We start from the raw sequence: 13,098 nt of genomic DNA, 5'->3' as shown, positions 1-13,098 counted from the left end.
CACGCTCTCCCTTCCAGTCAGTTAGGGTCTCCTTAGTGAAACACAGGCTTACAGAGAAGGTTCGAAGGCGTCACGTGCACAATGCCCAGGGAAGCCGGGTTTTCATACACGGTAAGCGTGCTGTGTGATGGCTGGGTTCTGTGACCGGCTTGGGGGCCATGCACCAGGCTGGGCATGCAGTGGGAAGGAGCAAATTAGAGGACTCTGCACCGGGCCGACAAGCATGAGCGTCCTGGGGCAGGGGAAGCAAGGAGGTACCATGTCCTCATTTGCTCCCCGAGTTATCACTAAATACTTGAGCTGAAGGGGGCAGTAGGCTCCACCCAGACGAAGTGCACTGCCACACCACTGCGGGGGCCAGATGCCGTTCTGATGGATTCCTTCTCCTTTTGGGTAAAGATGTGGAACTTGGGAAGCTGTGTCTCCCCAGGAGGTCAGCCTCCCGGCCAGGACCACTGTGCTGCTCTCGGGGGCGAGGAAGGAGGAAGACTGGGGTAAAGCACGTGGCCCTGGGAGTCCGCTTGGTCAGAGGACGCGCCTGTGCTTTCTTGGGCCGCTTGGATTTTCAAAGCCTTGATATCCTCCTCCATGGGAGGGAGCGGTAGAGGGATGGCAGGACAAAGAGCACACTTAGGTTTCTGCAGGGAGGGGAAGGGGGCTCGGGAAAGTGCCAGTCACCTTGACGTCCCCACCCTGCTTCTTATCAAGCTGGTGTAGTTACACTGTTGGTGGTCGGTGGGGAATCAAGACTCTGGGGTGTCCGTGCAGAACGGGGAGCGGCGTCATGGCCTCTACCCACTGCGTGTCCACGCACACACACAGTTGTCACCACTGATGCCCCCAGGCGCTGCCCCGTGTTCCATCATGGAGCCGAACTGCTTTGGTTCAGGGGATGTTTCATCTGCAGCTGTGAGACTGGGGGCAGGTCCTGGCCTCCTGCTCCCAGGGGTCCCTGTGTCCGCGGAGCTGGGGCGAGAAGAGAAGCTGAAATGTGTGACCTTCAGCTCCAGGTGCAAAAGCCTCGCCTCTCATTTGGACTAAGTGACAGCCAGTACTGTGTGCATGTAAATAAATGTTCACAGAGCAGGAGCCGTGGCTCTGTGGGAGAGATTCCCTCCCTCCTCCCTCTGCTCCCCTATCTCTCCCTCCCCACCCAACCCCCCAAGTAGCAAGAGAACACATGCTACCGAGGGAGAGGATGCGAGTTTTCCTTGAGTAGGACAGGTATCGATTTAGTAACCCAGCTCAAATACCACCAGAGCATCACTGGTATGAGCAGAAAGGGTCTGAGCCCCGCAGGGCTGCGCCTGGGCCATCGGTCTTGGTAACGGCTAGCATTTTAATCAGGGTGCACAGCTCACTTGTCCTTTATTCGATTTCCTGTGACAAGTGCATACATCAGGGAAGTTTATTCCCACCCCAGAGTGTGTCACAGCAGAAAGTAGCACCTTTCTATTTCTGGAAAGAGCTTATGGAGTAAATCAATTCCTAATGAAATCTCTTCACCCAGGGCAAGAAATGACCAGATAATCGAGGGTGGGGTTAATGTGTCCGTCTTCCTCTGGCGGTTCCCGGGTGCGCACCCTGAGGGACGTCCCATGCACGCCTGCAGCTCGCTAAACCAGGGGGCCTGGCAGTTGCCAGCCCAGACACATCTGTCAGTCTTGCCCGGCAGTTTCTGCAGCCGCCTTGGCTTCTAAAAGGGTGTGCTCCTGGTGGGGATCAGGGCATCGCGCCCTCCTGCCGCTGCTGGACGTGCTGAAATCCACCCCGCGGCCACCCCTCAGCCTCAGCCAGCAGTGGCAGCGTGCGGCCCCCTCACCTCTCCCTCACCTCCCCCACCGGCCCCAGCTTCCTGTCCTGCCCAGACTCCATTCTTGCCCATCTGTGTCTTTATCCACCTCCTTCCCAGACCTGCTTCCAAACTAGTTCCTAAAGTTGAATCTCCCCAAAGCCATACATTGTTGCCTTGCCTAAGAGCATTGAAAACAACAGCGTCAGGTTGGAAGGCATTTTCAAGAAGGCCAGCATCAGAGGGAAGCAACGAGGGGCATGGAGTTTCTGGGCATCAGAGGTCAGGCTCCGTGATCTAGGTCAGGGCCTCCTGACGTGGCCACTGCGGAGAAGCACTAACTCTCCATCTGGACTCAGGTGTTCTCACGGGCTCACCAAAGTGCGCAAATGTGTGTAAAGGAACACAGAAGCACAGACTCCGCCCACTTGAGCAGAGGGGTCTGGACCCCCAAATGCGGGGGTAGCAGAGAGCCAAGGGGAGTGCTGCAGCCCCTGGTCATGGGCTCTGGGGCGTGTGTGCGTGAGGAAGGACCTCGTTCGTCCTCGCTGGGGGCTTTCCCGTGTCCCCCAGGCAAGGGCTCCATGATGGTCGGGGGTGGGGGGGGTAGGAGGGTACCAAGGATGGAGGGGCTCTTTCCTGCTGTTCCCCGGGGGGTGGGGGGAGGGGGTAAGATGCGGCTGTCCTGTCAGATTTTATTTGAAAAAAAAAGTTTTAAAAAACATTCTGCCCCCACAAAGGTTTAAAACTTCACATTGTCCTCAATGATGAATACTTAGCATGCGTCCAGACCCTCCTACGTCCTGTATGGCTTTTATAGAATGTAGTTTTATCATGTGTCTTCTGTAATATCGGCCCACAACCGGTACGGTGTTTCCCATGCGTCAGGGAGCACAGGGGTGCTGGCCACAGCGGAAAGCCCAGGCGGTATGTGAGAAGCCCTCTCCCCTCCCCCGCCGCGGCTCTGCTGCTCCGCGTCACCCTCCCGGTTTTCTGCGGTGGCTCAGCGTCCTGTCTTGCTCTCCCCGCAGAAGCTGTACAGGAAGGAGATCAAGCCACCATTCAAACCAGCGGTGGGCAGGCCCGAGGATACCTTCCACTTCGACCCCGAGTTCACAGCACGAACGCCCACAGGTGTGTGCCAGCCGTGAGTGCAAGCAAGCCCAGAGTTCTGCCAGCTGTGGGGGGGGGCCTCCTCCTCCCTGGCTGGTTAGGGATGGAGGCTCAGCCAGAGGGTCTCACGTTCGAGAATGCGTCCATGGAGGGTACTAGTCTGTTCTGTTTGACTCTCTCGCTCTCTCTGCTCCACCATCAAACTTTAAGTGAGAGAACCAATTCTCGGTCCTCCCCCCCAGTGACATCTGGTTTGGAATCACTCAGGGTTCTGTAGATCCCCTCTCCTGCTGCCCCTGTTCTGAGCTGCGATCCGGGGACCGCTTCTTTCAGGCACGCACAAGCAGGGAACCTCAGGCAAGGCAAATCTCTTACGCAGGTAGAGGATTTGGGGGAAGAGGAAGGCTGCAGACGACGTCTGTCGCTGTGGGTACTGTGGATCTTACTCATGCAAACTGCAAACACCTGTCGGAAAAGCTTGGTCAGCTCCTGGACGTCAGCACGGCGGACGACACGTTCCCTTAGCTCTCATGAAAATCGACAGTCCCTCTGAGGTCCGTCAGACTCAGTCAGAACTCGCCAGCTCCCTCCAAAAGTTACCATTTTGTGACATCGAGCCCAGAAGGCTCTGCTGGGTAGTTTTTAGAATCTGAAAACTGCGCACCACTAGACAGCAGAGACAGAAGCGTGGCAGGCGCCAAGCTGCTCCAGACCCGGGGCTCGGCTTGCTTCGCGCTGTCTGCCTTTTTCCTGCACAGAATTATGGCTTTGAGGTCTGCCTTCTCTTGAAAATCCCCCGCAGTACCGAGGGCTGCCCTGAAGGGCTCCACCAAAGCACAGTGGATGCATCAACCTTAAGCAGTCTTCAACCCCCAGGGCGCTTTGGCGTCCTCCCTAGGGCTTTAGATTTAAGAATTCCAGCTTGACCCAGAGAATGAGCCAGAGCCGTTGAATGGTCAGGGCAGAGCCTAGCCCGAGAGGCTCATTGACAGCCGCTGGGGAGTGTGTGTGCTTTGCAGGGGAGACCAGCCGGCTCTATTAACTTGAACTGATGCATTTTCTTTCGTGAATGGAGACTTTGCAGATCAGATAAGCACTGTCTCCGAACTAGGGGCACAGAGTACACCGCCATGCCTCCTGTAGCCAGGGCTGCCTCCCCCTGCATGGACCAGAGCAGTGGTGGGCAGGCTGGGGGCGATCGGCTGAGGCTCCCCCTGCAGGGTCCGAGCGGTGGTGGGCAGGCTCGGGGCAATCGGCTGGGGCTCCCCCTGCACGGACCGAGCGGTGGGGGGCAGGCTCAGGGCGATCGGCTGGGGCTCCCCCTGCACGGACCGAGCAGTGGGGGGCAGGCTGGGGGCGATCGGCTGGGCCTCGGTTGGGTCTTCATGGAGTCCCCAGCTCGGCTCACACTCGGTGAGGTGGCTGGCGGGCCTGAGGGGTAGGTGGCATTAAAAGAGTTTAACATGCTTGAGAATCATGCGGGGGATGCTGACTTTCGGCACAGTACTTTAAAAGCAGACACAGGGGTGAGATAAAAGAAAATTTAAAACTTTGATGATCCCATGACTAGTTTCTGACTAGTATGTTCGAGGGGTTCTTAAATCTTGGACGGGCCCCTCGCACCAGGCAGCACGCTCCAGTGGGCAGCTGACTTGTGCGCGTCCAGGGGATAGAAACCAGCTTTAGCGCTGGCTTAGTTTAAAATAAAGACTGTAAGCCTACCGCAAGGCATTCCCACTCCGCGTCCCGAACCCTCGCACAGGATGTGGGTTATCCTCTGTTTCAGAATCTCCTTGCTGTAGATACCCTTTAACACAACCACGCACTGAGCTCATGTGCTTAGAAAATTCTACCTTCCATTAATATCTAAATGCAGAGAGAACGATTTTCCTGTGTCCTTAGCACTTCAGTTACGACCCAGCACAAAGGCAAACTGTATAGTGTCCTAAATTAAGCAAAAGTGATGGAGAATTCAAACGAGGATCCCCTCCTGGAAGGTTGAATTCTCTCGTTGTTACCTGCAGACTCACCTGGCGTCCCCCCCAGCGCCAACGCACATCATCTATTCAGAGGATTCAGCTTTGTGGCTTCAAGTCTGGTCCAGGAGCCCTCGCAGCAAGATCTGCACAAAGCCACGGTTCATCCCATCGTGCAGGTAATCCCGCACCGCCCGGCGGCCCTCGGCCCCAGCAGGTGTGCGCGGGGAGGCGCCAGCACCCATGTCACACGTGGACTGAGAGCCAGCCTGGGTCCGGGGGTGCTGATGCCGGGGGTACCGACTCTGTTCCCAGCCTCTCGGGCGTTACTGCGTCTCATGGTGGCCTGAGCCGTGCCTCTCACCCCTGCTCCACGTGCATCCTAATGAAGGGGAGGGTTCTGATCAGAATGTCCCCGGGGTGTGTCTGTGGCTGGAGCCCCCGGAGGGGTCAGACAGGGGCGTCCTCACTGTGTGGATCGAGTCAGTACCCCAAGAGAGTGGTTTGGTTTGTGGGTACCGTTTCCTTGTTGTGAAATGTACTCTTTGGGAGATCAGGTCACGTGACATTTTTAGAAGGCGTTTTCCACCTACTAAGGGTAACCAGATCCAGGGAATTCTAAGGAGGAATTGTGATTACATTTTATTTAAGGACAAAGTCAGGGAAAATGAGGTGGCCTTAGATTTCCCTATTTCTCTTTCCCGGGCCTTTAGGGACCCCGTGGTGTGTCTCCGGGGGACACTTGATGAGACGGAGTGCACCATCTACTCTACAGTGTATGATTTGGTGGCTTGCTGTCTGCACTCTCAGTGCCTGGGGCAGAGGCATATGGGCAGACGGGGGCTGTGCTGGGACATCACGGGGGTGACTTTTACTTACACGTGCACACCAGGCACCGCTCTGGTCTCAAGCGTCAGAACCACACACCCCTATCTACAGGGCCTTCTGTGCTCTCATCTCCAGATTCTCAGACTCTGTGTACTATAGCCTAAAAATTAAGCTCATCCCCAGAAAGTTAGGATTTAGATCTGGAATCTTTGCTGACCAGCAGCATGACCTTCATGATCCCATTACCTCCTGGCCTCAGTGACCTCGAGTGCACCATCCAGACCCTCCCTTGCTGTCCACGTCCTGTGTGTCTAAGCTTGTCCCTCTGCCCGAGCGAGCTCTGATGGCAGTCTCTGCCCCGGGTCTGTCTCCGCAGCAGTTACACGGGAACAACATACACTTCACCGATGGCTATGAGATCAAGGAGGACATCGGGGTGGGCTCCTACTCCGTGTGCAAGCGATGTGTGCATAAAGCTACTGAGGCAGAGTATGCCGTGAAGGTAAGACCATGCGTGCGTAAGCAGCGCCGTGTGCGGCCCCGAGCACAACTGCAGTGCTCCACGTGCCTGACTCAGCGGGCTCACCGAGCCGGCCAGCTTCCTCCCTGTACACCGTCCCCCAAGCTCGCATATGACGGAGTTCAGTTGGCTTTGACACTAGGTCACCCACTCAAAAATTATTTTGCAGATGATGAATATCTGATTGTATCCAACATATAAGTACTGACCAGCTCTAGTAGCTTTGTATATAGTTGACCCTGGGGTAAAAGCTTTGGGTGCTCAGTATTTTGGAAAGTACAGTTGGGGGACAGGCACAGTGTTGTTTGAGGGGGCTGGAGTGGGGGGAGAGGAGGAAGCAACAGTCACCAGAAATTAACTCAAAGAAATGAATAGAGGCATAAACTGGTAATATCTGTGCAAACTTAAACATTAAGAAAAGTAAACACTAAAAATTATCTAGAATTATGCAGAATCCAATCTCTACAGAATACCTTTAGCTTCTGTAATTGTTGCTAGATTTGATATTTGATCTAGAAATCCCAAATACCAGTTTCTTGAGTTTTCTGGTTGGTGAAATGCAGACTAAAAGCTAAAGCTTCCAGCCGAAAGCATAACCGAGTTTCTGTAAAAAGCGTGAACTGTGCATTCTCTCCACAAGAGAGCCAGAGAGCTCTAACGCCGCTGCTTCCCCACGGAACTGACCTCGAGCCCCTCGAGAAGCCGGCTCCAGCCTGTGGCGTCAGCACGGCCGACCCGGTCACGTCCATGCCACGTGACACTGTGCCGGCCCCTCACCGAACATTTGGGGAAGCACGCGACCCGTCCAGCAGCAGCAGCGTAAAAGGAGCACAGCCTTCCACTGCGATTTTCCTAAGTCAGAAGAAATTGCTCGAAATGGTGCCTGCAGGGAGATGACCCCGTTCCTTCGTGGGTCACCCACGCCCCGTGTTTCTCGCACTGAGCAAATGTTCAACTCTGTCAAAACAAGACACCAGCCCAAAAACCTAGGCCCTTTGGTCTCGTTTGGTTTGGAAATTGCTGGCTTGCTGACAAATGTATCCTGAAGTCCTCAAGCAGGAAAGAACGTTTGGAATACGGAGGGATAGTCTGTGGGTTGGGCAGACTCCCGGTGCTCGGCCCACCCGGAGTCCAGAAGCCACAGGAGGGCGTGCAGTGCGGTTCCCGGGTGCGGGCAGGAAGGTGTGCGGCGCAGTTCCCGGGAGCAGTGGGCACACGCACTGGCACTGCTGTCAGCCCCGGCGTCCGACAGCAGCGGCAGCACGGGACCCCAGGAACACACGTGGTGTTGCCAGCAGTGACCGCTGCAGAACGGGCGTGCAGGGCTCCACGCGTTCCAAAGACCTGGGCTGGTGAGGAGTTTCGTGTCTCCGTCTCCCTGGGAGCGTTCAGAGGTGTGCGTGCATGGACGCCCCGTGTGCCCGCGCAGATGCTGCTCCCGTGGGCGGGTGCGCCTGACGTGGGTCGTGCGCCTGCCCTCTGCCCTGGACCGGGACTGCATTCCTGCTGCAGGACATACGGCACACACACCTCCCACATGCGTGGACTTCAGAGAACTTTCTGCCTGGGTCATTTCTCATAGCATTCCTTCAGCCGTTTATCGGGTGACCAGCAGCAATCCTAGAAACAATCCCTGCTTCCAGTGAGCACGGAGAAACGCGCCCATTGTTTGTCTGGCTCAGCGGCCACGATGCCCTTCGAGAAAACAGCCTGCCTCTGTCAGCTGCGTTTTGTGCCTCTGAAAATAAATCTCCCATTGACAGAGGCAGTGGCGTGTTTCCTTGTACTGTCCCCGTAGCCAGCTCTCTTATGAAAACACCGTCTGAATTCAGCTTTGTTCCATGGCTTTACCTCGGTCCTGTCTCTCTCGCTGAGGCCACGCTGTGCCGGGAACTTCTAGGGCATCTCACCCCAGGGCCCAGAAGCCAGACGCGTGGCTGCAGCTCTGTGAGGCAGAAAGCCGGGTCTTCCTGTTCTTTTTTCCAAGCCTTGAAGTTCCCTGGACAAAGGGAGCTGGCGGACCTTGTAGGACTTCCCCGCTCCTCACTGAGACCACTCTGGGTCATCATTTATCGTCTGGAAGGTGTTTAAATTCACCAAGTGCAGGGAGGAGCTGTTCCCCTTTACTGCACAGCCCCCGGGACCCAGAGCTGGGTCAGAAGCCCGTGTGGGCTGCCTGTTGCAAGGACAGCCATCAGGTCCTGGGTCCTGGCTTGGATTTCCTTCAAAGGCAAAGAACTGGCAGGAGTTTCAAGGCAAAGAGCTCCGTATTCAGGATAGGCCCATTTATTACTGAATGTAACATCCTGCAGATTGCACCTCTGTCCCGTTTTCAGCATTTTCCGGGTAGAACACAATGGAAATATTCTTTAGCCTTTGTCTGTGTCAGCTGACTGGTGGATGAGTGGCAGTATCCTCACTTAGGGATGGAAGAACTAGCAAAACGAAGAATGTCTTGTAACATAGCCTAGCCCTGAGAGCGTGGCATTTAATGACTTGGCGTGCGAGTTGGACCCCAGGTCAACAGACGTCTTATTGAGCCTCCACTGCCGGACTCAACCCCGCACCCTCGCTAGCACGCAAGCAGTTGGCAGACCCAGCCCTCCAAATTCCCACGTGCACGGAAAAGGGGTGTCTGTTTCGTGTTGAGAAGCGGTCCAGTCAGAGCCAGCTGGGGCCTCCTCACTGCACTGCATTGATTCAGAAAACTCGCCTCTGAGTAATGAGCAGAAAAATGTATGCAGCGACTTTGATGAACAGCGGGACTGCGGCCAGAGGGCAGGGGCTTCTGCCTGGGGCAGTCATAATGAGGGGCGCGGGGGGGCACTGGGGATGTCTGAGACACTCTAGTTTTCCTAGCTGGGGTGGGGGTCGCCACTGAGGCCTCGTGTGTAGGGGCCAGAGATGCTGCAGAACGTCCTGAACGGGACGGCTCCTCCCACGATCCTGGACACAGGATTACCCAGCCCATAATGTCAGCGCTGCTGAGCTTGAGAACCTCAGCCTAAAGCATCCTTTGCGGCGGGGGGTGGATGCCTCATGCAGATGCATTCCGGGAGGCTGACCTCTGGGAGATGAGGGTGGCGTGTGCCTCCTCCGACTCTTAGCAGCGGGACGACGGTCTGAGCGGAGCCCGGGGCTTCCTGCACGCTACTCAGGGCCGGGCAGGCCCTCTGGCGGACGGAGCTGGAAGTGCAGGGAACAGCCTTCCCAGGGGCGGGTGGGGCCCGCCGTCAGCGCCGAACAGACCCGGCGTCAGTCTCGGAGCACATGGGATATATTAGCTCTCACATCTTGGAAATATCACTGTGTTTTGCTTTAAGCTGATTTCTCTGTCTTATGGGAGCCTAATTTTGCCACTGTAATTACTCTGTCGTCACATTAATGACATTTAAGGCCGTTTTTAAACCTCTCCACCCAAGTATACTCCCAGTCAACAAGACTTGGTTTTGCGTTTATTCTTGGCTACGTTTTTCTGTGCAGCTCTTAAATTAGCGAGGCCAGGTCTAGCTACCACGTAACGAAGCCTTTAGCACAGTGCGCACACAGTAGGGACTCAGGGAGTGTTGCTGCGGAGTCTGAACCCCCAGGGTTTGGTGCTGCCCGCCCCCCAGCCAAGGCAAACAAGGCTGGATGGCCCCCGATCTTCCGCGGGGAGAGCCTGGCCTCAGGCCCTCATCCTCCTCACGGGCACCAGCTCAGGCCGACTCGGCATAGGATGTCCCACCAGCATGCCCAGCTCGTGCTGAGAGGGGGTAGGAAAACCATGATGTCCTCTCTTCCTCTCCCCTCTGGCGGGCGCATGGCAGTTGAACAGATGTGCCCTACTTTCTTAGCACGCGGAGCTGCGTCCGAGGGGCAAAACCGTGCATCGCTCCAATGCACAACCCAAGTTCGCCTTTGCTTTCAGAGCCAGCCCCAGAAGGCGAGGAGCGGAGGTGAAATTGTGCAGGACTGTGAGATAACATGACATAGAACTGCACAGATGGCCGGGCATGAGTGACTTTACATTTAAAATAAGGTTGACACGGAGTCGTTTACGATGTGCAGAAGGGAACTGTGACTGAGCCGCACTTGTTGGGGAGAGGTTTAGTTGAATAGAAAAATCATTAGTACTCTCTCCATCAAAGGTGCTGTACCCACTTTACACGAATTGCTTTAGAGGGTGGTTGGTTTCTATTTTGTTTTGGAGTCTTTATGGCTCAACATGATGAGGCGCGTGTTCTAGACAGCCCAGGAAGTCAGTTTGCATAAAAGGCAGGAAGGGAGGCGCACCTCGAGAGAGTTCCAGGGGTGTCTGCGGACGACTCAGATGTGTACTGCTCGCAGGGTGCCGAACTCACATGCACATCCAAAGTACTGCTTTTGCCACCTCGATCCTTGGTTTCGAAACAAAACATCAGTAAACTTCTAGGGAGCAAACCATACAACACCTGAAGTTCACGAGACCAGGAGCAGCAGGCATGAGATAGAATTCAGACTTAGCGCAAATTCTATCATCCCGTTATGACGACAATGGAGACAGCAAACAGCGTTCACTATGTGCCAGTCTTGCCAAACTCGAAATGCTCCGCATGTTAGGTCCGTTGATCTTCATGACACAGGATGTAATTACTGTCATCATTCCCTCGAGGGCACAGAGACCAACAGGTCAACAACACATACAAGGACACCCAGCCCGTAAGTGGGAGAGCCAGTGAGCGTCCAACCGTGCATGCCCTTGACCTCCCCGGGGCACTGCCTCTCGCTTCCATGGGGTGGGGCCCTGAGGCTCATCTCCAGCTCACTCCCTGCTTTCTGCAAGGCCCAGATCCTGAAGGAATGACACCGCCATGCAGAGTGGATGGGGCGGAGCCGTGGTAAATTTAAGCCCAAGTCATGGGATCTGCAAGGAAAACGTGTGTGGTTTTGATGACCATCTAAGCTCCCTAAACGTTACAGTGAAGGTGTAACTGGAGAAGCGGAGGTGCCCGTGACGCCGGATCCAGGTTCCTTTTCTCGTATGTTCCCTGCTGTTCTGCCACCAGCCCTCCGGCCCTGCCTTTGGGATGGGGTTCACTCCACCTGGCAATCCCTGCCTTCTCTTGTGTGAGTCTGTGTCACCCGGTCCTTGATTCTAGGGAGGAGGTGGGGCCGACACTCGTCTGCCGGGAGCTGGGCAGGCTGTCCTGACACGGAGCCCGTTTTGTGTTCTCAACAGACAGTTACAAGAGCATGGGCGCTCCTGTGCTCGTGTTCTTATGTGTATGTAAGTTGCCATCCAAAAACACAACAGGGTTGAGACAAATGTTTGACATGGATAGGGCTTATTTTTAGAAGGAAAACTGATCGGCATGGAAATTTTAATTTTTTCCAGCAGGGAAACTCAGTCTTCCCGCTGTGTCGTTTGTTTAAATTAATTGTACGAGAGAAGCTGTCTGTGAAATCTCGTGAACCATTGCGTGCTCCACTACCCTGTTCACATATGGCATTGATCCTGGGAACAAGCCCGTGGAAGTACCCCGCCTCAGGGGCCTGCAGCAAGCCTGTGAGCCCCTCCTCTGGATCACTGCAAAGCCCATTTCCCCGAGGACTCAGTGTCCAAGGAGGGGCACGCTAGAGAGAGCCAGAGAAGAGGAAGGTGGAGGGGGCAGAGCCAGAGAAGAGGAAGGTGGAGGGGGCAGAGATGCAAGAGGAAAGCGTGCTGCGGATGGTGAGGCCTCCTTTCCTCTCCCCTCCTGTTCCTATCTCCGCAGCCAGGAATTAAAATGCACAGGAGGGGCTCCTGGCTGGCTCAGTCTGTAGAGCCAGCGGCTCTTGATCTCAGGGCCGTGAGTTCAAGCCCTACATTGGGCGTAAAGCTTACATTAATTAATGGATTGATCGATTAAGAGGAAGAAAAGAGAAGTGCTCCTGACACGTCTGTCCCCACATGCTTCACCTGCAGAGAGAGTCCTCGTCTGCCCTCCGTGGCGTCCCGGGGGTGCTGACTCAGCCCCGTAAACGTGCGGCTTGTTGGAGAGCAACACGGCGGTGGGCTGTTTAAGGGCCATGGTGGGGGGCTGACCCCGTGCGGCGTCCTGCCCGCTCTCTGCAGCCGCTGCGGGATGAGAAGGACGGCGACAGTTCCCCTGACTCCTTTGTGGTTCCGCCAGGATCATCTGAGCACCAGCACGGCGGAGAGCCGGCCTTGCTCACTGCGCTGACCGGGAATTCCTTCCCTGGTTATGTTGCCTGAGGAAGATTATAAGTCAGTGTTGTTCTCAGAATAAGGAACGTGATCAACCAGCGCTTTCTTGAACTAGGAGCAAGTCTAACAATGGCAATCCCAGGAAACCGGTCCCACCGGGAGGAATTTCATTCCTTGACGCGTCTGAACAGCCTGCTCGGAACGTCTCTCTGGGCCCTGCCGTCCCTCCTGCCCAGACTGCAGCTTGGGCTCAGGGACCAGTAACCCTGCCTCCTGGCTCAGCGTCTCTGTTAATAATAATTCCAGAAAAAGATGTGTGGGCAGAAGCAGCCAGCGCTCGCTGACTGACCGCAGTGAGGATCTGACAAGCCCTGGGTCTGAACAGACCCTGCGGCTGTGCGGACCCCACGTCCCGCCTGCCAGATCCAGGCCTAGTGGAGGGCCAGCGGGGCGTCTGTAGGAACTGCGCCTGCACGGTTCTCCCGGATGCCTGCCCTTCCAGGCTGGGTGCCCCATCTCCCCTGCGCACCCCCCACCCCACCTCTCTGAGCCCGGCGGCCACATCGCAGCACCCGGCCTTGTCCTCCAGCTTCTGGTCAGCTTTGCCACGGGGAGACCCCACAGCAGGAAGGGAGAGCCCCCAGCTCCCGTTGGATGCATCTCTGTGCAGCTGCCCCACCCAGTCCTGTAACTGCCCCCC

General features: G+C 55.8%; 1 protein-coding gene across 4 annotated transcripts in view; it reads left to right on the top strand.

The window, feature by feature from the left end:
* The window catches only part of RPS6KA2 (ribosomal protein S6 kinase A2), a 341,018-nt gene that overhangs the window by 309,342 nt on the left and 18,578 nt on the right, over positions 1–13,098 (top strand). For all 4 annotated transcript variants that reach the window (XM_019799101.2, XM_011224258.3, XM_002918704.4 and 1 more), the window contains 3 exons: positions 2,824–2,926; positions 4,930–5,060; positions 6,086–6,211. In XM_019799101.2, the coding sequence (XP_019654660.1) occupies positions 2,824–2,926; positions 4,930–5,060; positions 6,086–6,211 (360 nt within the window). The remainder of the gene's footprint in view (positions 1–2,823; positions 2,927–4,929; positions 5,061–6,085; positions 6,212–13,098) is intronic.

This window comes from Ailuropoda melanoleuca, chromosome 10 (genome assembly GCF_002007445.2).
Source record: "Ailuropoda melanoleuca isolate Jingjing chromosome 10, ASM200744v2, whole genome shotgun sequence".
Taxonomy (NCBI): Eukaryota; Metazoa; Chordata; class Mammalia; order Carnivora; family Ursidae; genus Ailuropoda; species Ailuropoda melanoleuca.
This window is presented reverse-complemented; position numbering and strand designations above follow the sequence as displayed.